Source organism: Mauremys reevesii, linkage group 6 (assembly GCF_016161935.1).
Source record: "Mauremys reevesii isolate NIE-2019 linkage group 6, ASM1616193v1, whole genome shotgun sequence".
Lineage (NCBI taxonomy): Eukaryota > Metazoa > Chordata > Testudines > Geoemydidae > Mauremys > Mauremys reevesii.
Genome location: NC_052628.1, coordinates 32,609,796 through 32,636,958, shown reverse-complemented (window position 1 = coordinate 32,636,958; position 27,163 = coordinate 32,609,796). Strand labels below are relative to the sequence as shown.

At 39.1% G+C, this 27,163-nt stretch overlaps 1 protein-coding gene across 1 annotated transcript; it reads left to right on the top strand.

The window, feature by feature from the left end:
• Positions 1-13,881: 13,881 nt before the first annotated feature.
• On the top strand, positions 13,882-23,816 carry ESM1 (endothelial cell specific molecule 1). Its single transcript, XM_039544700.1, has 3 exons — positions 13,882-14,424; positions 20,148-20,303; positions 21,633-23,816. Exons 1-3 carry the CDS (start codon positions 14,124-14,126, stop codon positions 21,731-21,733), a joined length of 558 nt encoding a protein of 185 aa, XP_039400634.1. The 5' UTR covers positions 13,882-14,123; the 3' UTR covers positions 21,734-23,816.
• The last annotated feature ends 3,347 nt before the right edge of the window (positions 23,817-27,163 follow it).

Sequence of the window (27,163 nt, the reverse complement as noted above, 5' to 3'; positions counted from 1 at the left end):
CTCTTTCTAGAAGTCTATAATATATAACTAAACTATTGTTGTATGTGAAGTAAATAAGGTTTTTAAAATGTTTAAGAAGCTTCATTTAAAATTAAATTAAAATGCAGAGCCCCCCTGACTGGTGACCAGGACCCAGGCAGTGTGAGTGCCACTGAAAATCAGCTCGTGTGCCGCCTTTGGCATGTGTGCCTTAGGTTGCCTACCCCTGATCTAACTGCTGTGAGTGGCCTATATGAAATGAGTTTGATGCTCTCAATCCAATTCACAATGGTGGTCTTAGCAGAGGCCAATAAGTGAATGGCCCTGGAGACTGAAAAATTATCCTTTCACGGCCAGCTGAGGGTTAAGACTTATTGACGGATTGATTTTGGGGAGCCTGTGTCATAAACAAACAGATCAGAGGACCAAAGTCTTATAATTTGATTTCTACATTTGGAAATTTTTTTTCCTGTTTTGTGTGTTTGCTTTTTACTAAGAAAGAAAGGAGGGGGATTGACAGCCTGTACTATCACAGTCCACCTGTTCTGTATATAATAAAAGGCATCAGCCTCTGGTGCTGACAATCCCAAACCTTTCACTGACGTACAAAAAAAATAAATAATAATAATAATTTCAAGGCAGGAATTATATTTCTAGCGGCAATGATCCTACGCCTTCAGCAGTCATGAAGATGGAATGAATTTATGATGCCATAGATGGTACTGTTGTATGGTTCATTTTCTATTGTAGCTATTTCTAGGGTGTGTATCCACTCTATACTTGAATGCCAAGCGTAGTATTTGCCTTGTTAAATAAATTTGACTGTGCTTATCCAGCTTTTAGAACAATGGAGCGCTAATACTGGTTCTGGCATCTGATCTGTACCACAATGCAAGTAAACAACAATAGTAATTGTCTTAGGCAAAATAATATGGTTTTTCTCTGAATATAGATTTTCTCGGAAAAATCTGTCCAATTTATACATGATATTTAAATTATTCACCTGGTATGCATCTGTTCACCCTCTTGCATCTCCTGCACACAGCATAGTCTTTGTTACTGGAGGATCAAGGTTATAATAATGTTTCCCACTGCAGACATGATGATCTATGACAGTAGCTTTGACTTTATGAATGGTATCTGGTGCTACTAAATGTTTTGGGTTAGTTGCTCCCCATCGTGTACCATGGCACTTGGTTGCAGCTCCAACATCTGCTGTAGAGTTTGGTTGTAGCAAATGCAGATATTTGTTTAATGCTCTATAAAGCTGAACATTTAAAAACAGAACAAGCCATTAAACAACCCCATACAATAACATTATTAAAGATACTAAGCCCCTATCCCGCCCAAGTTGTCCTCTGTGGATCTAGCTCACCGAGTATACCAAGTGCTGTAGCTTTGAACACTGCTTCCTACTACAAACAACTACCTCGGTAATGGCAGGATCAAAGGTTTTCCATTGCTGTGTGAGCTTTCTTCCCCCTTTCAGCTGCCCGAGGACAAAGCTGAGAGCTGGGGTGTGTTTTGCTGTGGCAGGTTTAGGTTATTCATAAACCTGATATAGAGCCAACATCCATAGCTTTCAGGGGCTTAGTAGTGTGAAGTTCTAGGCTGACAGGTTTCAAAGCATAGTACTGTTTAAAATGGAGCAACAGTGGTCATTATGTATGGCATTCAAATGGATAGTATTCAAAATAGTAACTACACATTATTTATTTAAATAATCTGAGAGTGTCTGTGCAGTACTTTTACTAGCATGATATAATTCAAATCAAAGTTCTTCATAAAATCTGGGTATTGTATAAGCTGTTTGATCTTAAATACTTGTCTAAAGCTTTCATTCTTGGCGAGAGAGTGAGTTCCTAGATCTGCCTTTGTTTGACCTGCACAAAGAAAGAAAAAAACAAACCAGTGGATGTTGATATGTATGGTATGTCACAGTCACTCTGTCAAACTAGCTACCTGGGCAAATGACTGCAACTTTTAGTCATTTGGTCAAATGCATATTTTGCTCAGGCATTTTCACTTAACTGTCAGAAGCTTCCCGGCATTTGGTAAAATGATTGAAAATTAGCACCAGACATTTGATCAATGAATTAAATAGGCAAAAGAATAAATACCTCACATTTTATTACATACTCTCAAATACAGTAGAAATAGTATAAATGGAATTTTATCAAAGTTCATAAGAATATTTCACTGTACTTGCTCTGCATCTTTCTGTGTAATTAGCCTGCTACTATGTTAATTATTATGGACCAAATCCTGACATCTTTACTGTTTTTTCTTACTTTCTAGTCAAAACTTCTATTTATTCAGTAAGAGTTTTGGCTAAGTAAGGACTCAGGATTTGGCCACATTTAATTAACTGCGTAAAAAACTCATGTACCTGTTAGGTAAAAAATGATTATACAAACATTGTGCATAGTAAATCCAAGAATTACCAAAGTTCTTTGTTAGCCTTAAACCCAATCCTAAAAGCCTTACTGAGAGAAAACTCCCATTAAAACCAATGAGAATTTTGCCTGAATACAGATTGCAAGATGATGCTCGAGGTTAGTAACATTCCTTTATCTTATATCTGGTAAAATAATACCTTTGTAATTTTTCCCAGAATATATTAATGATATAACAGATATTGACATTTGAACTAGAAATTGATTTAGAAGTGATTAAGACAAACTTTTTAGATTGTTTATAAACTCATATTTTCAGGTGTTTTGGGTGTTTTATTAAACACAGAACTTACCAGAAGCAATGAGCATCATTAGCACCCACTGATTTTTAATCAGAACTCCTTCACAAACATGCTTTTCATTACTTTGAATAGGAACCATAAAAGGATTTTAATTGTTTTTGATTTCTTTACCTCTGATAATTTCAGCAGAAAAACTTTCAAGGATAGACAGGTATTTGTATAAAGCATGTGATAACTGTCTCATGTATTGTGCATCATAATACGCTCATGCATCATAACATACTGAAGATATAGGGTGAAATTCTGACCCATTGAAGTCAGTGGCAAAACTGCCATTGACTTCAACGGGTAGGATTTCACCCATAATGTATGGATAAACAAAAATATCTGGATGTCCATGTGATCTGTGAGGTGGAGTACAAAGAACATAGAATGGGTCTATAGGCCTCTAGATAGAGACCTTGCTGACTTCTTGAAGGAACTGATAGACTTGCTGCCCAATATGCTATTAGAATCCTTCAAGTGCATTGTTCTTAGAGTCCGTCACCTTCCACGTAGACAATGTCAAGGATACACTAGCATCCAATCTCTGTTCTTCAGAGAAACCAAAGAGTTCATCCAGAGCATGTCCACACCCATACACTTAGCCAGACATAGCATCATTATTATGGCAATGTCTTCGCTATACTGATCTAATTGCTTGGGAAGCAATTATATACTACAGGATGGGTGCTACAAAGACCCATAGATAGATAGATACATAGATAGTACTTACATCCCAATGTAGCATAAACACCAATTTAAAAAATGCAAATGACAGCTGGAAACCTGATAATTTTTCTTATGTAGATAAGTTATGACAAATTGTTTCTTTTCTCTAACCACAAGGGTTATGATTTTGACAATGTATCTCAACATATGTTTGGAATTACTTTAATCATAACGATACCTAAACCAAACAAGTGTCAAAATTTCAAACCTATGACCACAAACACTAATGTTAGCATTCCATTGAGTAAAGCAAGACTGGAGCTCTTAACAGCTTTGTCATAAACTACAGAAAATAACTACACAGTCATATCTAAAGTGTATAAAACACAACTAGAAATAAGGAACTAAATGCTAGATTCTTATGATGCAATATTTTAATCAATCTTTTGTACTAGTGGGATTTTCAAACCAATGCTTTAGTGCAGAAGAGTACAAGTCACATTCCTATTGAAGGTATGGTTCTATTCTGAGAAGTGGCTGTAACAATGGCATTGCTGGTTTCCATGTTCATTGTGTCTCAAAGACTTGCAGCAAAATGTTTTTTTCCTACTTCCAGCCCAACAAATATCAACCAGGGACCTGAAAATTAAATTGTGTCTCATTTATTGTTAATGATAATGATTATTGATTCAGAATTTGGTTGATAATTCTGTTGATGACACGAGTGAGAATAGAATTCAGATCATGGTCCCATAGCTTTTGCTGGTCAGTAGAAGAGTGCAATTTACACATATTAGGCTTTGTTCTCCATTGCATTACATGTTGTGCTGTCATTTATACTAAGCAAAATGAGTATAAAATGCGTAGGTATAATTTTAACATTATTCTGACTTAGAACACTATCATTTCTTAAAATGACTATAATTGCTAGTCCCTGTCACTAATTGCAAATAAACCCTCATCAACAGTGATTTATATAGAAACTATAGAGCTATTTCCTTAGCATCAAGCTATTTAGTCTGTCTAAAGAGGAAGTAAATACATCTGCAATTATTTACTCTGCTTCCAATGAGTAGGAAATGTCCAAAACCATCTATTTTTATCAAATAAAAATTGAGCCACAGTGCTATATGGAACAAAGGGCATTGAGTAATTCATTGAAAAGATACAAGAAAAGAAATAATACAAAAGGGAGTCCTTGTAACTATCACACTTTCCTGATTCTTATTGTTTGCTTCCTACTTCTGACTTCTTATTTTGGACTTTGCAGCTTGGCTTCCTTTTTGTAGCTTCCCTTTAAATCTTGCTTGCTTCATAGCATTGTGCTTATGGCTTTTAGTAAAGGAAGCCCAAGGAAGTTTTGGCTAGTTCTGGAATGCACAGAAAAATATGTTTACTTTAGGGACTACCCATCAGAAATGAACAATAATGATTTTCATATATCTGAACTGATGATAATACTTAATACTTGTGCAAAACTTTACATATCCAAAGTACTGAGTAAACACAATGGGAAAAATGCTTAGGCGTTGACACAGTTTTTACTTGGTCCTTACCGAAGTTAATAGTATAATAGTATAATACCTAAGTAAGGACAGAAGAAAAGGCAGAATAAGGGTCTTCAGCTTTAGGCTAATGAATACCTAGTACTGTGATGCATTGATTAAATTATTTTGTATGGTGAGGGGTCTATTTCCTCTGGTTCCCAACGCCCAATAACAATTGGAACCAATCTTTCAAAGTGGTAGATATAACTGAAGCACCCACAAAAATGACCAGCTACCTGCTCCACCCCCGAAAACCCTGCATTTACTTGAGAAAATGAACATTTGCAAAGGTATTATCTATTCACCTGTATGCACAAGTCCTAAAGTTGCATGTGCACACACACACACGAATGCAGGATGCTTTGTTCAGTACAGAAGGTTGAATGCTAGGTCTTGTAACCTCTTTTTTTCAGAAGAAGGTACCAGTTGTATATGTTGGCATTGCTGTGATGTCTGCAAGGCGATATGCATGGCAATGTGTACTGTAAAGTACTAACAATGATGACTATTTTAATGCATTGGGGGTTTGATCTTGAAAACTCTTCCTCATTTAAATGATATGAGTGCTTCCACTTATTTCAGGCTTGATTCTCTGCTGCTGTAAACTGGCGCAACTTCTTTACTTCCATTGTGCCAATTTACAACAGTGAATTTGGCCCAGGGTTTGCAAGCTCTAGCCTCTAACAACTGGGTGCAGCTCAGTAGGAATGAAACACCTAGTGGATTCATCAGATAAAAACAACGAAGCAACCATTAAAGCCACAGGGACTGATCACTGCATTTATTTCACTACTTAATCGGTGGACAGTTTGGTAGCTCATAACCAGTGTATTTTTCCTGTCTTTCTCATTATTTTTTCCATTGTTTCTTACACGCTAGCTCTGTATTTGCTCATATTGTTTTCCTCCAGATATGTAATTGTTGATATATTGTAATAATTTATTTTGGCTCCTGACTACAAGTACAGAGTACTCGTTCCATTCCATTCCAAAAAATATTGGCTTGTTGCTATGGAAGTGCGTGGCTCTCTTTTACAATTTCTTTCTCCTTCCACATCTGTGTGTAATTTTTGATTTATCATCTCTCTGAGACATTTTCCTTGAGGAAGCCCAAAAGTGCTAGAAATCTTTCATCCTTTTAGATTCTGTTCAGTGTTTTACATGTGTGATGGGTTGGGTCACAGAAACCCCCTTGGGAACTGCCAACTGAGTGCCAAGACTACTTCTGCCCCTACTTTCCCTGCCAGCTTGGGACTCCAGCACCCTGTCTTGTTGAGCCAGACACGCCTATCTGCTCCAACACAGACCCAGAGTCTGAACCACGTGCCCCAAAGCTGCAGACTTAGCTAAAAGCAACTCGAGAGAAGTGTTCCTGTCTTTAACATTCAGATGCCCAACTCCCAATGGGATCTAAACCCCAAATAAATCCATTTTACCCTGTATAAAGCTTATACAGGGTAAACTCATACAATGTTCGCTCTCTATAACATTGATAGAGAGATATGCATAGCGGCTTGCACCCCCCCCCCCAGATATTAATACATACTCTGGGTTAAGTAATAAGTAAAAAGTGGTTTTATTAAATACAGAAAGTAGGATTTAAGTAGTTCCAAGTAATAGCAGATAGAACGAAGTGAATTACCAAGTAAAATAAAATAAAACGCACAAGTCTGAGTCTAATATAGTAGAAAACTGAATACAGATAAAATCTCACCCTCAGAGATGTTTCAATAAGTTTCTTTCACAGACTGGATGCCTTCCTAGTCTGGGCACAATCCTTTCCCCTGCTACAGCCCTTGATCCAGGTGGTAGCTCGGGGATTTCTCATGATGGCTGCCCCCTTTGTTCTGTTCCACCCACTTAGATATCTTTTGCATAAGGCAGTAATCCTTTGTCCCTCTGGGTTCCCACCCCTCCTTCTCAATGGAAAAGCACTAAGTTAAAGATGGATTCCAGTTCAGGTGACATGATCACATGTCACTGTAAGACCCCAAGCCTTCATTCCTCCCAGCCTGACTCACAGGAAGGCCTGCCTGCAAACAGAGCCATCCACAGTCAATTGTCCTGGTTGATGGGAGCCATCAAGATTCCAAACCACCATTAATGGCCCACACTTTGTATAATTACAATAGGCCCTCAGAATTATATTTCATATTTCTAGTTTCAGATACAAGAGTGATACATTTATACAAATAGGATGACCACACTCAGTAGATTATAAGCTTTGTAATGATACCTTACAAGAGACCTTTTGCATGAAGCATATTTTAGTTACATTATATTCACACTCATCAGCATATTTCATAAATTAATATAGAGTGCAATGTCACAACATGAGTACTGCCCAAATCTACTTACAAAGAAGGACTTTAACAGCATGCTATCGAGGAGTGGTAGCAGCGTATGCACATGCACACATACTTATACCATTCTGCACACTCTTTTACTATTATTTTCTCCCAGAGATGTATATCTTTAAAGATATTGTGGCCTTGTGGCTAGAGTTAGGAAACAATACTCGGGATTTTGGGGGACTAGTTCTGGCTCTACCAGTGACTTGGACTGTTTACACAATGTCTCTGTGTCTCAATTACCCATCTGTACGATGGAGCTAGCAATACCTACAGTATTCACCTCAGAGGGATATTATGTAGTTTAATACATTGGTGTTTGTAAATCACAGCATGATTGCTCTGATGAAAGGTGTTATATTAATTGGTGTGACAAGATTTTATAGATTAAAAAGAGAGCATTAGGCACACAGAAAATGAATTCTGTTCAAAGTAACCACAGGGCTCACGACTGCGTGTGGTTAAACATGTGCTTCATTTCTGGAATGATAACTTGTTCACTGGAGAGTTGTGGGTGTCACATTTGGAATGGGGAGAAAGGTTTGTTTGGGAAGTACTAAGGTCTCTCTAGAAAATGTTGCTGAGTTCCTAGAAGGCAAGGGAGGCCTCAAGAAATCCTTCTGCTTTCCTTTGGCAAAACAAGCATTTGCTATATGTCATGATCTCTCCTTTTCTCAAATCAGGGACAGTGTGCCTATTTCCAGTTCGTTTGTTCACCCTAATCTTGCACTTTCCCCTCTCACCTCTCTGGTTGCTAATTTCACTACTCACTTCCCTACTTGAATTCTTCCTTTCCTGGGGTGGTTGTGTTGGATTCTGAAGGCCAAATTCTCTACTGTTATCAATTGGTGTAGCTCCATTGCAATCAGTGGAGCTGTGCCAATTTACTCTAGCAGAGATTTTGGCCCTGATGCTTATGGATTTGCTCTTAAATTAGATGTTTGCAGTCCTGAATCTACTAGTGAGACAGACCTGAGATAGTGCATTTAAAGAAACATCAACTGGCACTTGTAAATGGAGCTTCTGTTTTGTGTTATTGTGAAACTTATAAGACAAACACGTCAGAAGTTCAAAGCTTGTGTGCTGTCTGAAACTCCCCACTGCAAGTGTAACCACTTCTTGGGCATGCGATTCATATATTCCCATTATATCATTAAAATGTATCGCCGTCTGTCTAGTTCTTACTCTGTTAAAAATGAACAGCAAAATTCAGATATGAAAAGACCAAGAGCAGAATGTTAAAAGACTCAGAGCATCTTTAGAATTAGAGATAGGAAAAAACATATTATGTCCTCTATCCCCTGTTCTTGCCACTGTAAGATTGCTCCTTAAAAGGCTGAATGGAGATTTGGATACACACCCCAAAACCAAGTGTATCTTCTTAACTTAGCTTAACCTTTGGGGGGTTTATAAAAATGTACAGAAAATCATACAAGAACAAGCTTTCCTAAACGATTCCTAGTACTCCCTGCTTCTGGTTGAGCCAGAAATTGTACCATCTTGACATGTTCATGTGTAGTCGTGTTTGGAAGCTGGAAGAGCAAAGATGCACAAAAGTGAAAAATAATGGAAAGGGAAGTTAACCAAATCTTTCTGAGACTCAAAAGAGTGAGGTGAGTTTTGGGTGAAAGGTTATGTGAGGGGGAATGTTCTTATTTTATCTGAATCAGTTTGCACATCCCTGCTCAGGACTGAGATTCATCCACTCCAAGAGCTGTCCTGCACTATAACAAGACCTATTACCCTTCAGTTTCTCAGTCTCATCTGTCTACTAAGTTGCAACATTCAGCATTTAAAGTTTTTTTTCTTTAACATTGCAAAGTTACAAAACATCCAGAAATTTGGGCATTGAAACATTCTATTCTATGCTATTCTGTTCCGTACTGCACTCATCACGGTAGTATCTGAGTGCCTTAAGCAGTGCCGGCCCACAACATTTTGGCACCTGAGGCGGGGAGCTCAAATGACGCCCCCATGCCCCCTCACTTGGGCCAAAACTTTGAAAGATCTCAATTCTGCCTTCTTCCTTTTCTATGTCTCTAATGGTACTGCTCTGCTACCTACCCCAATAAAGGAGAACTAACAACTTAAAATGCCTTGTTCAAAAATGTTAAGTAACACTTAACTTTCAAATGCCTGAATGGCAAATGTAACTTTCTTGTCTGCATAGTAAACACTGGCATTTTTATCTGTTTGAATAATCAAAATGGTGCTTTCCGAGCCTTCTTGGTTGCAAAGATTTGAACTGCTTCCTGAAGGTCCACAGTCTGGGCCAGCTCATGCTGTATTGCAGTGGTCCGCAACCTTTTTCGTCTGGCGCGCACCAGATGATGGGCCACGGAGGACCGTGGTGGTGGACAAGCATCCGCCGAAATGCTGCCAACAAGCGGCATCTTCCAGAGGCGTCGCCGCCGAATTTTGGTGGCATTTCGGTGGCGACACCTTTGGATGACGCTGTTTGTCGGCAGCAAGCAGCAGCATCCAGAGGCGTCGCCGTTGAATGCCGGCCAGTATGTGGGCACACTTAGATTCCCCGGCAGGCGCCTTGGGGACCCCTGCTCTATTGAGATGGTTGCAAGGTGCCCCCAATTTCCTGGTGCCCTACGCAGCTGTGTACTTTGCATATGGGTAAGGATGGCCCTGCTGTTGTAGGTCTTCTTCAGCTATAGTGAGGAGTTTTGAAATATCATACAACATCCCAAATATACTGCTGTGTTCCTTGGGCTGCATGAAATGTTCTTCAACTGACTGTATTGAACAATCTAGCACCTGGTTAAAGAATTCAACTTTGAATTGTTGTATGGGATTATCCTGTGCCTCGCAATCAAAATGTCTTCTTCTTCGGTGACTCTTGTAATCTTGAATGGATGAGAAAATAGCTTCAGTGTGCAGTTCCTCTCCCAACTTCTGTGCACTCTGCAGAATGTTTTGAAATCCCTCATCTGATCAGTAAGACTTTAGGTATGACTTTGCTTTGTCCAGTTTTTCCATTGCTCCAGATATATCAAGGTCAACACTTTGAAGTATCTTGCTTACAACATTTATTTCAAACAGTATGTCATGCCACAACATTAAGCCACACAGAAATTTGAAGTTATGTATGTTTCTGGTGATTCCATTTCCCTCTGCCACTGTTTTCCCTAGGACAGTTCCTGCATTATCCTCCATAATGGCAACTATGGCATCATCTATCTTCCCGATTTGGTGTTTGATAGGCTTTATCGCCTCCACTCGACTTTCCCATCATGTGGCACTCAGTGGTTTCAGTGTCAGAGAGGATGTTCCCAGATGTTGCTTCAAAATTTTCCATCGATGAGTTGATGCAGAGAAAAATACATAGATGCTTTGAATTACATTAAAAAATTCAGCAGCCTCACTAGAAGCTGATGCTGTATCACTGACCACCAAGTTCACTGAATGAGAACCTCATGGGACAAAAAAAGCACGAGGGTTTAACACTCTGATTCCTGTCTGCACTCCTCTGTTCTTTCCTCTCATGTTTGCACCATTATCATAGCCCTGACCTCTCATGTCAACTATAGCAATTCCCGTATCTTCCAGCTTTTTAAGAAGCACATTTGTCATACCAGCTCCTGTAGTATCACCAATGTCAATAAATTCTAGAAAATACTCTCTGACAGTCACCATCGCAGGGACATTTTCACTGGGTTCTGTTGTTATTACAAAACACACCATTAAAGTCATTTGTTCCGTATGGCTGATGTCAGGTGTGCAGTCCAGAATAACAGAGTAATATCTTGCTGACCAGATCTGCCACAATCTTCTGTTTGACTTTTGTTGCCAGTAACTGTATGATCTCATTTTGAATTGTTTTTCCAAGGTAGTAGTGTGTGTACATTTCTTGGGTGGTGACTCTTCTTAGATGCTCCTGGAGTACAGCATCAAACTCAGCCATCAGCTCTACAATTTTAAGGAAGTTTCCATTGTTTGGGCACATAAAAGTCATCTGAAGTGCCATGCCGTGCTAGGTTTTGGGTAGCAAGCATTCTCACAATGGCAATGAGCCTTTTCAGAACATTTTGCCACTAAAGAGACTCTGATGTAATCTTCTCTTGATGCTGATCATCTATGGTGGCCTTTAACCCTAGTCTAATCTCAAGCTCTTTCCACCTATGGAATGCTCTCTGGTAATTTGCTGCCTTCTCATGGTATGCCAGATTCTCCCAGTCTTTTGTTCCTGTAGAACCCAATGTGGCTGGAACATTAGGCTGGAAGAGTTTGCAACAAAAACAGTATGCAGCATTCTGGGTTTTTGAGTACATAAGAGAACTAGATAAATTCATGGTGGTTAAGTCCATAAATGGCTATTAGCCAGGATGGGTAAAGAATGGTGTCCTTAGCCTCTGTTCATCAGAGGATGGAGATGGATGGCAGGAGAGAGATCGCTTGATCATTGTCTGCTAGGTTCACTCCCTCTGGGGCACCTGGCATTGGCCACTGTCAGTAGACAGATACTGGGCTAGATGGACCTTTGGTCTGACCCGGTAAGGCCATTCTTATGTTCTTATGTTCTCTCCATTTTGTCACCATTGGGGATTTCACACCAGTAATGTGTTGGATGGAAACTTCTATTTTCATTGTCTTTGGGGAACTTGAAGTTTTTCTTTTTCTGTGGCCCATGCAGGACAAGGAAGTCCCTCTGGTTACTGCTCAAGTGGGTCCACAGTCCTGGATCATCTAGACTTAAGGAACTAAACTCAGCAGCAGCTGTTTCTTGCGCCTCCACCACACTCTTCTCTGATCTACACTTTTCTTCAGGTATGTGCATGGTTACATCCATTTGAGATGGAGATATGGATGCTGCAGTAGCTGCCAGGTCTGCACTCTGACTAACTGGAAGATCAGGCATCTCCTCGCCACTCACGTCCTCACTGGGGCCGGAAGGCTCACTGTGAACATTTGTGTCTATGTATCTCAGGAGAGCTCCTTCCTGCTTAGATAGAAAAGCTTCCTTTGCTTTCTTTTTTTTTCTGAATGCTGCCCCAGAGGGGCGTTTTTTTCTTTCACTCATGACTGCTGTTCTGTGCCAGCTATAGTGGCTCTCAACACTCAATTGAAGGGGACAAATAAGCAGGCTGGTAGCAGGGCCTGAATGAGGGAAGGTATCAGCGTCTTAAGGGCCTAACTGGCTCCTACTACTTCAGTTGACTGCCTGTTCTCCTTAAGTGGGTTCAGGAATGCAGGAGGAAACAGGAAGCTCCCTGGGAAGCTGGTGTTGATCAGTCCAGGCTCCTGGGGGTGCTACATAAGAGGTTCCTCCTCCTCTCTCTCCCTGCAGCTCCTGCTGCTTTTTGTTATTTCCTCTCACCTTTTCTCTTGCCTGCCTGTTATGTCTCTTGTGCCTTCTTTCCACCAGGTCCTAGTGGTGCGCCCCCACAGTCTGGCACCTGAGGTGGCTGCCTCAGTTCGCCTCATGGTAAGGCCAGCCCTGGCCTTAAGCAATGTGACTAACAGCTGTCATGTGTTTGTTCTCTCACCATCTCTCCATGGGGGAGAAGTATGTGTACTGGAGTGTTTCGGTTTGAAATATTTGTTGCTATATGTTTATGTTAGAGAAGGCAAGGTTAACAACATAGAAGGATAGGTGGCCACGTACAGATTTAGGGCTTGATCCTGTTCCTATTGATGGCAGCAGGATTTGGGCCTTAGAGATTTGTTTAGTGATTATATTGATTTTTAACTCTTCTGGAGATTTTTCCTTTGCATCAAAATGTTTCTATCCCTCTGCTGATTCATCTGTTTTACTGAGTTTCTGGCCTGTTCGCCATTTCTTGTCATGGCTCTGACAGTTGGAATAAACCTCAAACTGGGGAGGAGTAAGGACTTTGGGCCTAATTTTTCTATCAGCTACCCTGGCGGGACTCAGGAGTAACACTGCCTAAGTTGATGAAGTGAGATCAGTGTGAAACTGGAGTAGGTGGGAGGAGAACTACTTTGGGCCTGTGTAGACAGTGATGGTGAGAGGCTGAGCTTTTCCCTGTGATCTTTAGGTAATTTTAGGAAATTGATCATTTTCTGAAGTTTCTGGAGTGGGACCTACAATGTACTGACTTCTGTCTGACTCATTTAGTAGGTTTAGCACTGATCTCTTTGAATGAAAAATATATCTAACTAAATGCTGATGAAACTGATCTTTTGTTTTTATGAGTATCCTGTTCGGTGCAAAGCAACAAAAGTATCACTCACATTTTTTTTGCTCTTATGTTAGCTAAATGGCACAATCACATTTTCTTCTTTAAAGTAGCCATTTACTTATTGAGAAGAAAGCAAGGACTTATTTTTTAAAACTGAGCTTCCTTCAGCACTGATACAGTTCGACACGATTTTTCACCTGGCCTCATGAACACTGTTTGTAGGACAAAGCGGTTCTGTAAGCGATATGTTCAGCATCAGAACAATTCCTATCCTGAAAGAAGGTATGTAACCTACTGAATTTTTTTGTTTTTGGCAGACGTCCTTGAGCATTTGAGACGGATGTGAGAGCGTTTTTAGTCCTCATGCAAAACAACCAACTAAACATAACAGATTACATCAGCTCAGGCTTTTCAATTCCTGGATGGCAGCAGAGTGCTAATCCAACCTTCATCCTGGATTTCACAAACTAAAACAAGGGAGGCTGGCAGGAGGACAGCACTGTCGGACTGAGGAAATTGACGACGGTGAAGCATGTGGGCAACACACTGTATAAAGCTCATAAACTTGTAGGCTGATGTGCAGCTACTACTTTGGATTCCTTATTGCTGCTTCCTTCAGCACAAAACCACAAGGCTGAACGTTAAACCTGCTCTTTGGAACTGAGCATTTATCACTGTGAGACATGAAGAGCTTCCTGTTTTTCACCATCCTCCTGGTACCAGTGCACATCGGAACTGCTTGGAGTGCAAAATATGCAGTAGATTGCCCCGAACCTTGTGACAGTAATGTGTGTAAAAGTACTTTGCGCTGTAAGCGAACAGTGCTTGATGACTGTGGCTGTTGCAGAGTCTGTGCAGCAGCCTTGGGGGAGACTTGCTACCGCACTGTCTCAGGTATGGATGGTGTCAAATGTGGGCCTGGGCTGAAGTGCCAGTTTTACACTGAGGAGGATGACTTTGGTGATGAATTTGGTATCTGCAAAGGTAAACATTATTCAATTGCATGCATCTACTATCTAAATTTCCTGCTGGCATTCTGCTTGCAGAAAGTTAAAATTTAAAAGTGGGATTTTTTCATTTCAAACAATAATATTATCCTTTGCAAAGAGGAGAGTGGAAAAATATCCTCTCTTATTAAAAGAGCTTCCATTTCCGCTCTTTAAGGGTAGTTAAAATGAAAATATCTCTTCAAATTGGATTGGGATATTTGTGAAGAAATATTTTGGTGGGTGGAAACTTGGAAGACCTGGGTACTAGTCTTGGCACTGTCGTTGATTGGCTGCGCAAACGTGGACAAATTATAAAAGTCCTAGTCCTGCAAGTAGATCGATGCTAGTGGATCTCTGCACCTGCAGGGAGCCCCACTGGGCTTTGCACAGACACAGAGATTCCCCCATGCATTGTAACTTGTGGGATCAGGGCTTAAAGTACTACTTTACCTCACCGGGGTGTTGTGAAGATTAATTCATTAGCATGTCTGAGGTACTCAGATACAACAGGTATGAGGGCCCTGAGTTTACACAGTCTGATAGCATGAATACCAGTAAAAGACCCCAGGGGCCAAATTCATCATTTAAGTAATTTCACTGGTTTCAATACGGTTATACCAGGAATGAAATGGCCCTGGGATTTTAAAATCATCTGAATGATCAATATGCGATAACATTTTTCCCGTGGAACCTGCACATTGATTTCCTTAAGCACAGAGCAGGATGGCATCCCTTCATCAAATACCTACTCCAGTCACATTAAATAAGAGATTTTCTTAAAGGAGAAAAAATATTAAACTACAGAAAATTATGATGTACAAATTCCAATAAAATAAATAAATAACTTAATAGGGCACAAATGCAGTGAGTCAGTGTCTACCATGAATTCCTTTGCCAGTTAAATTTGTAGATACAGAGTCTCTTCTGAAATAACATCCACAAAACTTAAGAAATCTAGGTGGTTGTTACGTGTCTGTGAATGTGCTGAGAAAGAAATGGGTTAGGGCCAGATCCTGCAAAAACGCATGTAAATGGATTCACATACAATACATACATGTAACACACAAGCAGAGTTACTCACATGCATACTTGAGGCAAAAGCCCTTCATCTTTGAATGATTCTTGACCCAGTTTTATTTTCATGGACTATAATTTTATGGTCTAAAGATCCTAGTTTAGGTGCAGTCAACTGTAAAAATGTATGTTACTGAGTTGGTTGATGCCATTTGATTTGTAGTTTATTGTATTGTAGTGCAAAATACTATCTATAATTTATACAAAAATACCTAAAACAAGTATATACTTTTGCTTGCTCATGAAAAGTTCTTTGTAATTGTACATTTAAAACTGGGTTAAAAGAAATGCTGAGTAACAGGAGTTCTGAATCTCTGGAGCAGGATGAGGTTATGCTGCTGCAAGAATATGTAGGAAACTCTGGGTGAAATCTTGGCCCCACTGAAACCAATGAAAATATTCCCATTGACTTCAAAAGAGTCATGATTTCACCCTTAGTTTTATAACAATACTCAGGAGCTCTTTTCACATAAATTCCTTTTTGCGATGTTTTATCAGTCTCATTCCTAATGCACTTTTTTCTCCTTCATCTCATCCTCTGACATAGTACAGTCTCCTTTTAGCCATCTGTGAATTTTAATATGGAAAGCTGAACAGTTATTGTACCTATGACTATTTGTAGGTTTGGTAGCAGATCATACTGCTAGCAGATGTGGGGATTTAAATATTTAAAATATATCATGGGTATCAGAATTCCTGGGTTCTGTCCTAAACTGTGCCTTTGACCCACTTTACAAACTGGTAATCTGAGGTTAAGTCACTTGTTCAAGATTTCAAAGTGTTAATCAGTCTTTGTAAAGTTTTTGGAGATCTTTAGATGAAAAATATTATGTCAGTACATGGTATCATTATTATTACTATTTTAATACCAAATTAGAATAAACACTCCAGAGAGCTGATGCTTTGCCCTTTTACTAGGAACTATAATTTTAATATTTTTGTTATTTTTGTCATAGTGAAGGCCTACTCCTGATTCCAATGAGAGTTTTGCAATTGACTTCAGTGGCGGCAGGATCAGGCTTTATTGTGCATAAAATTCTAACAGTTAACAGAAAAAATTACTCCAATTTCTCAGTCCTTTAAAACCTGGACAAAAAATTGATAAACTCATAGATTATTCCCATATGGACTTGTGTGTGTTTATTATTATATTTTATTTCTATTCTATATAAACTCCTATACCTCCCTCATCACTGCAGTATCCGAGCACCTTCCAGTAGTGCATTAAGCAATACGCCTAACATCTGTCATGTGTTTATTCTTTCCTTCATCTTCTCCCTTAGATGAAAATTGTGTGAATAGCATTTGCTTTTGGTGGGGTTTTATTGTTGTTTTAATTGCACACTGCTATGTGAGTGTCACAGTTCAAGGCACCTGCACCTGTATTCCCCCTCAGTGATCCACCAAGGACACCCACACTAGGCTCCCGGCTCCTCAGCTGTCACCTCTCTTGGGTAGAGACCCATGTCTCTCTTTCTCCTGACCAGGGTTTGTTCCAGGCTGCACAGTTTCCTACCTATGCTGTAATATTTCCAGCAAACCAGACTTCCTAAACAGGCCAACATCTGCACTTTGCTTTCTCTTTGAAGGCTATTAACAGCTGTAATTGCTAGCACTTATACGTTACTACACAGCTCTTTATAAGCAAGCACGTTTATTTTTAAAGTGAAAGCATTACAAAGAAAACATATTAAAAACAATCGAAGTTTCTATATCCTGACAAAAGCTTACCAGAAGTCACCCATCAGTCTTATAGGGCTTCAGTTGGCTGCAGTCCTTCCAAATCTTCCCTTGAAGGACTGGATCCCCACTTTGGACAGAAGGTTCTGTTCATTTGCTCAATCAGAAAGAAGGCCCTGAGTCCATTTAAACTCAGACATTTCTCCAAAAGTCCTTTCTTTCTCTGTTGGCCTCTGGAGAATCTAGTTTGAACTAGTTGTGAGCCTCCCCAGAGATGGTTCCTCTGTGTGGGGGGATTACAACATGGCTGATTTGCTTTAATCATCACCCACTGTTTTTAGTTCCTGGAGGAGCTGTGGTAGCTCTCCCGCAATGCAGCAGAACACAATTATACACAAGCCATTTATTTAAAACCATGGACCTTTAAGATACTTCATGGGGTTGTAATATTTGTCACATCTCCCCCATCAAGAAGTTACATACAATCCTGACCCACAGTAATACGTAAACTCAATACCATGAGGTCTTTCAGGAATAGTGCAGGAAACTGCCATATCTGTCACAGTATTTATGCTAGAGAAGGCCGGTTGGAGAATCGAGTCTTGCACTTGGAGCAGAAGGTGGCAAGGTTTGTGATGGTCTTTATGTGCTGTGGAAGTTTGTTCCACAGTCTCAGACTGACCCCTGGGAAAGCTCTGTCTCTTATACAGATGAGCCTTTCCCCTACCATAGAAAGTTCCATTGTACCTGAGGTTGTCCTGGAGCGTTAGGCAATCTTTTAGATATGCTGGGCCCTGGCCGTTGAGCCCCTTGAAGATAAGACTTGAGACTTGTACTCGACTCAGTGGTTAGATGAGCTAGTCATTGGCCTTTGGTTAGCTTGTCTGTAAGCTTGCTCATAAATAGGAGGCTTAATTTAGGGCGGTAGTTGGTTAGAAACAATGTATCCAAGGTGAGTTTCTTTTTCTTTTTTTAAAAAACTTTTTAATAAGACAAACTAACAATAAATCATACTGCATCATACATTATTTATTACTTATTCAGGATCAAATTAATGTTAGAAGAATGTGTCTAAAGATCTGACTTCTTGTCTGGGGGAGCCCTCCTCTGAATATGCTAAAAAAGGGTGAGCAAATTTCTAAATACCTGTCCTCTTTTTGTCACTTTCACATTTGGTCCATCACAAGGACAGTCCCTATTTGCCTATATGACAGTTCCATAAGAGAAGTCACATATTTTCAAAAAAGTGCAATACAAAGTGTTGCTGCTAACTATAAAAAATAAATTAATTTTTGTTCTGTTTAAAATGTTGATCCTTTTCCAGAGCATTAAGCAAGCAGGTCAAGGGATTTCTAGGAAGCTGGCATTTTGTCATAAAGATGAATCTCTCAATAATTTCCTCCCAAAACCTTCTTTCTGGACATAATCACCACATGTGCAAGTATCTTGCCCTTTCCCCACAACCCCTCCAACAGAGCATTTCCCTAGAAACAAAAATATGCTGGATAGTAATTGGAGTCAAATGCCACCTATGCAGTAATTTATAAAAATGTTCTGAGCTACTCATATTGCAGATGGATCTCCCCTGTCCCACATAAATCCCTCACCCATCTTTTCATCTGGGTTATTTTCTTAATATCTTTTCCAATCAAAATTTTACATATTTTACAAATTAAACCTTTTGTTCCAGCTTGCTCCTGGGTGAGCTCCTCAAATGTTGTTAAAGGTCTAGATAGAGCCAGCTTGTATCTGGATTTCGAAATAAAATGTTTGACTTTAAATATTGACAATTTAGGATCTTTACATTACTACATATTTCCTTGTATAATTTCAAATCAGAACCCAGGAGCAGCTGTCCAAACTGAGTCATCTCAGCTCCTCCCCAAAACGAATACTCACTTTGATATTTCTTGGGGATAAATTCCAGACTAATGAAAGTAGCTGAAGGAGTGGGCCCAGGGTAAATTTCAAACTATTGCATGTTGGAAGGAGGAAAGGAAGATTCTGACTCTGAATGAGGTGTTGGCACCAGTTGCTCATGGCTGTCTTTCAGAAGGCAGGAAGGGCATGGGTCAGATTCACAAATCTTGCACTGAGATTCCTTTACAGTGTCCAGAACTTCTTTAGAAGTGTATGTTCTGCTCTCCAGACATGCCAGGAGCTCTTTGTTGGCTGGCATAGGGGAAGCAGATACACGCTGTTTAAGAAGCTTTCCCAAATGAGAGTGAGCTTTTCAACAAAGTAGGATGATCATTCTTCACAGCACTTGGTGCTGGGTTTTCTTGTGGGTTGTAGGCACTCAGGATTGATTAAGAGGTTTACCATGCTGGATAGCTCCTTAAGGAAGGATTTGGCAGCTTCAGTGGAGGCTGATAGGAAGGTTCTGTTGTCCTTAATACAAATTAATTATAAATTTACATAAATTAATATAGAGCCTGGACTGTAAGTTTAAGAAACTCTGAAGTATGCCTGTTGTTAAGAGAGATTATTTGTGTGAATTAGATTAAAGGAAACATCAGATACTGCATATATTTTTAACTATACATCCGGTATAATTGCATACTTAGGCTCAACATTTACATTGTCTTTAATTTGCAGTATAATACTACAAGTGCTTCAGGGAAATGTTAATCAGGATAAATTTTTAAATAAATTTGTGATTATTGCACATACTATTGGGGATGAAAGAGATATAATGGAAATTAAAGAATAATTATAATCAATAATAAGTGGAAACTATTTGAAACAAAAGTTGGCATTTCAGCATGCTTAAATTCCAATGAAAGTTCTTTTACTTTTAAGAACCTATGCAGACAAGATATTAAGAAAACTAATAGCAAACCACTACTGGAAGGAATTCAGATACTGCAGTGATGAGTGCAGTAAAAGAACCAGCATAGAATAGGAACTGCACCTTTTGGGATTACTTTGGTATATAAGGCTTTCGAATTTGTCTTCTTTCAGAGTGTCCTTATGGTACCTATGGAATGGAATGCAGAAAAACTTGTAACTGCCAGTCTGGTATATGCGACAGAGTAACTGGAAAGTGTCTGAAGTTTCCATTTTTCCAACTTTCTGCTTCAAAGCCACCAAACAGACGAAAATTAATATCACATACAGGTAAGACTTGATGGGGCATTTCATTTTAGTTGCTCAACCAGCACATTGTATATTGTGTATGTTTACACTGATGGTGCTATGCAAATAAGTAATAATGCAGGTCTTATTTTTCCCCACTGAGAGCTCAAAGTAATGTTTTACTAAGCTTGTTATAGACAAAGAATTACATATAGGTGCATCCACATTAGGAGAAAGGGTGTAAATAAAATGTGTTTAAATCCTAGTTTGGAGAAGGCAGTTTGTAGTTTTGGCATGTGTAAGCAGGTTAAGGTAAATTGTCGGGGGAAGGGGTAGGCCAGGTTTACCTCCCCAGCTAACATGTGAAAATTATAATAGCCTTGTCCACACATGTGTTAGCTGACACATGGTAATAAAATCATCTTTTTTCCCAGTGAAGACCATGCTTTAGTGAACTTTACATGTTCCTTAATTCTACAGCAAACTGCTTTTTGCATCAAATTAGCTTAGTTGCTCATCACATGGGAAACGACTTTGAAATAATAAATTAACTGAGATTGAAAATTGAAAATGATTTTTTTATAGTTACAGGCATTTATTCTATTTAAAGATTATACATCTAGCTAAACCTACTTACATCAGACGTTTCCAGAGTTTTAAAGATTTACTGGGGATCCGGGTGTATTTGGTGGGAGGAAGGAGAGATGTATCTTTGAGATACCCTGTTCTCATGAGCTTTCCATTTCTATTTTCTCACCTATTTTTGATCCAAATGTTTTGCAGACCCAAAGTTTGAAGGAAATGGGAGCTTTATCATTGGCTTTAATGTGTCCAGGGTTTCACCCAGACCTTGAAACCTCTAATATTCACTCAGCACTTGAGACAGACCAATTAATGACAGTAACATATTTCACAGTAGTTCATATGAGGATCTCAAAGGACTTTGCTTAATATTAACGAGTCTTCATGAGCCAGGTACATACTGTGGGCCAAATCCATAGCTAATGTGACCCGTATAAATTCACCTATTTTCATCAGCTGATGATCTAGCCCTGGTTGTTTTTATCAAGTCACGGAGAGGTTAAGCAACTTTTCCAAACTCACACAAGAAGTCTGGGCCAGAGCTGAGAATTGAACCTAGATCTCCTGCTTCTCAGTCCTGTGCTTATTAGATCACACGTCTTACAGGGCTATAATTTTGGGGAAATAATGTAACTAGAAGATGCTGGAGGCAAACAGGTAGACTGATAACATGGATTATCAACAGAGATTTTTTTTAAAAAAGTGTTTTCCAGCCTAGAGATGTAGATGTATAAAAACATTGTATTTAACCCAATTTATGTGATATTCAGTTTTGTTTTTAACTTTCAGAGAATGACATGGCATCGGGGGATGGTAACTCTGTAAAGGAGGAATTTGTCAAAGAGAAAGTAATTAGCTCTCCAGTAATGAAATGGTTAAATCCTCGCTGATATTTACTTACATTGGTAGGACTTTCAAATGACCGCATTTCTCACACATTATCGAATATGCAACAACACACTTTAAAAACAAAATGCATCTATAGCATATGAAAATGTAACCTCTGAAGACCAATTGTGATTGTGTGCATCGTCAGAAAAAATGTTTACTTACAAAATAGACTGTACAGTTTATATGATTTTTGATACTTGTTTTGAGAAGTATTTAAACACGAAAATGTAACATGGATTGCTGAATGTATAGTAATATTGAAAACCAACACCTCCCCCCACTGGCATTTGAACAATGTGTAAGGGCCTGTTCCTGCATTCCCCATGCAAGGAAATTCCTGTTGAATTCAATGGATGTTTTGTGTGAGTAAAAGCTGCTGACATAGAGCCAAGGTTAGGGTGATGCAAGTTGACAAAAGCTTGGAAATGCAAAGTTAAAAACTGATGCCCTTGAGTCACACCAGCAAGAATAATAGTAATGGAAAGGGCACAATGGTGTGAATTCAATAAATCAACCTTAACTTTGAATATTCTGGCTTTTGTTAGTTTTGTGAGAATTAACAAAATGTAAACATTACCTTAAGCCAGCGGTTCTCAAACTGTTGATTGGGACCCCAAAGTGGGTTGCAACCCCATCTTAATGGGGTTGCAGAGCCAGCATTAGACTTGCTGGGACCTGGGGCTGAAGCCCAAACCCGAGCTCCACCCCACCCAGGGCACTGGGACTCGGGCTCTGGCCCCTTAATCCCCCACCCAGGGTGGCAAGCTAGGGCTCCAAACTCCCCCCCCCCCTCCAGTCACATAGTCATTTTGTTGTCAGAAGGGGGTTCTGGTGCAATGAAGTTTGAAAACTGCTGCGTTAAACTCATAATTTGAATTTATACAATGTGCATTACTTACTTGGCATTATGTAAAAACACATACAATGTTAAAATATATTCCCAAGGGTGTTTTTTGTGTTCAATAGCCTGCAATGGCCCTGAAGGAGTACTGGAGTATCAGCATAAATGTGCATTATAAATAATCCATGTCAGAGATTCTGGAGACACTAGGATACCTTAGTGCCTAATTCTTCATCCCCTTCTTAGTGCCTAATCCTTCATCCCCATCATCTCCTTAAGGGGTTGTAGAAGTGGCCAATTACTCAGTCAGTCCATATTTGGTTATGTATCAATATGGCGTAAAACATCATAATGTTTATATAGGCACACCTTAAGACCTACTTACATAATAGCCATTACTGCCTGTGTTGCAGAAACCCATTTGTAAAAATCAATACTTTGTGGTTTTACTTAAAAAAAGAAAAAGAGACAGATTCTTAGATAGTGTAAATTAATCTAGCTCCGTTTAAGTCAAAGGAGCTACTTTGATTTATATATCTGAGGATCTGGCTCATAAAATGCATTGGTCTCATTGGAAACCCGGTCTGGTTTCCATTGAAATTGATGGTAGTTTTGTTATTAACGTCAGTGGGAGAAGGTGCAGGCCATAGTGATGACAATTTGGTGCAGGATCTGAAAATGTATGTAAAATAATCCAGTAAAAGAAACCCAAAATCGTTTCAGGGTTATTAGGGACTGATCACAGCCTATTAAAGTAAACCCGAGTCTTTCCATTGATTACAATGGATTTTGCATTAGGCCCTATAAGAACAAAAATTATGTCCCAACATGGAATATCTACAAATTAAAAGTGGTTAAATAGACTCTAGCTACAACAGTCAGAAAAAGAAACAGAATACCATGGCTGGCATACAACACCTTTTAGACTGGGCTGAACTGTTATGATTGAAGTAGGGATTTTAATGGAAGTGCTGTCACAATCACAAGTACAGTGGCACAAACAGTTCCTCTTTAAAATGCTGTATTGGTTTGAAAAATTTACAAGCATAAGGGCTGATCCTGCGGCTACTGATGTCAGTGACAATTTCTACATTGACTTCAATGGGAACAATGTCAGAGCCATATTCTTTATTGGGCCAGAGAAAGCTATTTAAATGTCTTAAATACTTACATGCTTTTTTTTTGGTTATTTCCTACAGTGTCATGAATGACATTATGGATTCTTGAATGTAAATCTAATAAGCTGGTTGGTTTTAAAAAAGTATATGTTTATTATTGTTCAATAAATCCCCTATAAACCAGTCTTTTGTGTCTGTCCATGAATCAGACTATAAAATTGATGATGATGTCACGATTGCGGGTGCAGCAAATAAATTGCATATTATGGCCAAAATTCTTCTTTCAGATCCACACAGATTATATAAACTCTGAGGGTTCAATTCCAGTGAGAAAATAGGCAGGGGGAGGAGTTTGTAAATATTTTACAAAATGTTTTCCCCTCATTTTTTGTCAAATTTATGAAATTGCTTGAAATTTCTCTAGAGCTCTAGTTACCAATAAACCAATACCATAAACCAATCCTCAACATCTAAAATTGGTTCTAATGTGAACAAAGTTCTATACTGGTGGACACAACAGTGCAAACCCTAGTGCAGACGTGTGCAACGGCTACCATTTCTAAATTGTGTTGCCTAAATCTGGAGAGTTAGACATTAGCACTCCTACCACGCTACCGCCAATGGAGCTGCATCAGTGGTAGTAACAGTGGGCAATTTAAAGCCAAAAGGTAAGTACAGAGATAGCCATTGGCACATCAGTGTAGCTTCTGTTCAGCAGGCGAGATCACACCCAATTTGGATTTTACCTTGAATTATGCGCCTGACCAAATTCTGTTGCCTCAGAAAATTCTCACTGCCAAACTGGAGCTATTGTCAGATGGCATATTGTTATGTTGGCTTCTACTTCTACTTGAGCTTGAGATTTACTACCACATTTTAAAAAACAGCAGTAAATAGCCATTATGCTCTTAAAAAAACACACTGGTGTGCTACTGAGAGAAAAAACACCGGGTTCCTTTCATTCCTATGTCATAGTAAAAAATACAAAAGTGATATAATAAGACAAACCTGAATTGTATGTAGGATACATGAAGAAGGAACAACAGGTTCTTAAGAGTTTCCTTCTCTTTGGCAGGCAGTATTCCCTTTGTTGGGATTAAGATGGATGCTACATAAATGACCACTGTTTAATTGAATGGACTGAATAATTTTGGAATTACTGTTTTATAGAAAAGAGAACTTCAAATCCTTCTGATTGCTAAGTGTTTGGCTCATTATTCCTAGAAGGGATTATGGAAATACCAGCAGTAAAAATCCTGGAGCACATGAATTGCAGAATAAAACCCAAACCCAAACCAAACAAAGAAAGAGTGAGATCAATATTACAGGTCATTGCTTCAAATTTGACCGTAAGCACCACTGGTAGCAGGAAATCAGTGATTTTCAAATTACGCTAAGTAAGAAAACATATAGTGTTGATTGATACTAAAGCACATTAACAATGAACTGAAACTAAGGGCGCATTTCTGGTCCTTGTGATGTAGCAGTGTGCTGGGTAGTTGGAAAAAGTACACTGCTTGGCAGAATGGTTTGAGACACTGGGCCACTGAAATGCATAATGCCACCTGGACTCTAGGGAACACTTCAGGAAAAGCCCCTTCTTACACCTGTACAAAATGTGTATGCAGGGCTCCCCACCACTGCAGTCATCCATGTGTGCAAAAGGGGTGGGGCCAGAGCCCTGTGTATTAGAGCTGCCTCTTCTGAGGCTGCTAATGCTGCCAGCAATGCTACCTGCCTTCCACCCTGCCTTCCACTTCCTATACATACTGCGATAATGAAATGGCCTGATGTTGATATTAAAAAGGGAGAAAGAAAAACTATTTGGGTTTTTAAATATAACTTAAAAAATATAACTTTTATTAATGGGGAAAATAACAGTTAAAAGTGATCCGTCTAATTTGGGGTTTTGTATAGTGGCCATCACCACAGTATCTCAGTGCCAATGAAATGAATATCAAATTAACTGAAAATAAAACTTACTTTACATTAATCATTTAAATTAATTAACTGCTTTTTCGTCCTGATTTTCAGGTTCTCTGCTAGTTCGTTTCCACCTCCCTGGTTTTCTGTGCCTTGCCTTCTCCTGCCTTTACATCTGTCTGTATCCTTCCACCACCTACCTTTTCCTTGTCCTTTTCCATTGCCTCCTGTTCTATCCTTCAAATGTAGCCATTCTGATTGGGATGGGTTTTTGGCATTAGTTTAATTCCTAGTAAGCCGTATGTTATCTATTTCTTCTGCTTCTCTGTGTTTTAAGTGGTCTTCTTTTCAGCTTCACTTCCTTCCTCACTTGATTCAGAAATTCAATCATGAACACTTTTCACTCCTAAAATATAAAGGGTTGGCATGATGTTTTATAAGATTAATTTTTCTTGGCATTTAATGCATAGAACAGAGGGGGGAACAGGGGGTAGATGGGAGAGGACAGTGGGGTGAGAAGAGGGAGTGGAGGGAATTTGGGATGTGCAGGGCTGCAATGGCCAGAGAAATAGGCAACTTTCCCCAGCTCTAGGGCTGCGGTTTCCGGGGACAGATGGCCCTCCATCCAGCCTCAGCTCTGTGGCTGCTGTGGTGGGGGAGAGACCCCGCTTCTTCCCAGCCCCAGCTCGGGGGCTGCCGCAGCAGGGGGGAGAGGACACATCCATCGCATTAGAAAGGTAAGACTACTGATATTAAAATATGAGTTGTGCGCTTTTATCTGTAGAACAAAAAAACTTTATTATTAAGGGTTTTTTTATATAGCACTTTTATCCAATGCGCTTTACAATAGTTAGCCAATGATACAAACAACACTTAGAAAGATCATTAAGTGGTCCGCCAAGACCCCCAGCAATTTTCAAGTGGTCCATGTAAAAAAAGTTTGAGACCCACTGGTATAGAATTTTAATTCCTCAGTGATGTCAGTATTTGTACATCAAAACTAATGTGGGTGAGACTGTTATTAGAAATTCGGATTCATATGTGGTGTTGTGCCACTATTATCACAGTAGCTGATCCATCAGCAAGCAGGGATTCTTACTGCCATATTCTAATATTTAAAAAGCTTTACCCTCTACATTGCCCTATATATGTAGAATGTATCATATATAAATAATTGAAACTATCTATTTATAGCTCTATATGCACTTTAAAGCAAAAGGTCCAGATTACGTTAAAACTTACTTATGTGAATAGTCCCATTGTTTTAATGTATTAAGACATCCTGTTATATCAGACACCCAATACAAGCAGTGTATCCATGTACGATCATATAGGGGCTACTCGCCTGAGTAGAATTTAGCCAGATTAGACTCTAACATTGGTGATGGCTTGGGATCCTCTTCAAATGGATTTTGATGTTTTAAAAATATATAATTTATTGTAACTCTTTTGCATTACAAATATATCTATAATATACATATACCTGACATTATAGATTGTATAATATTCTATAGTATATCCAGATATAGTATATCCTACTACATTTC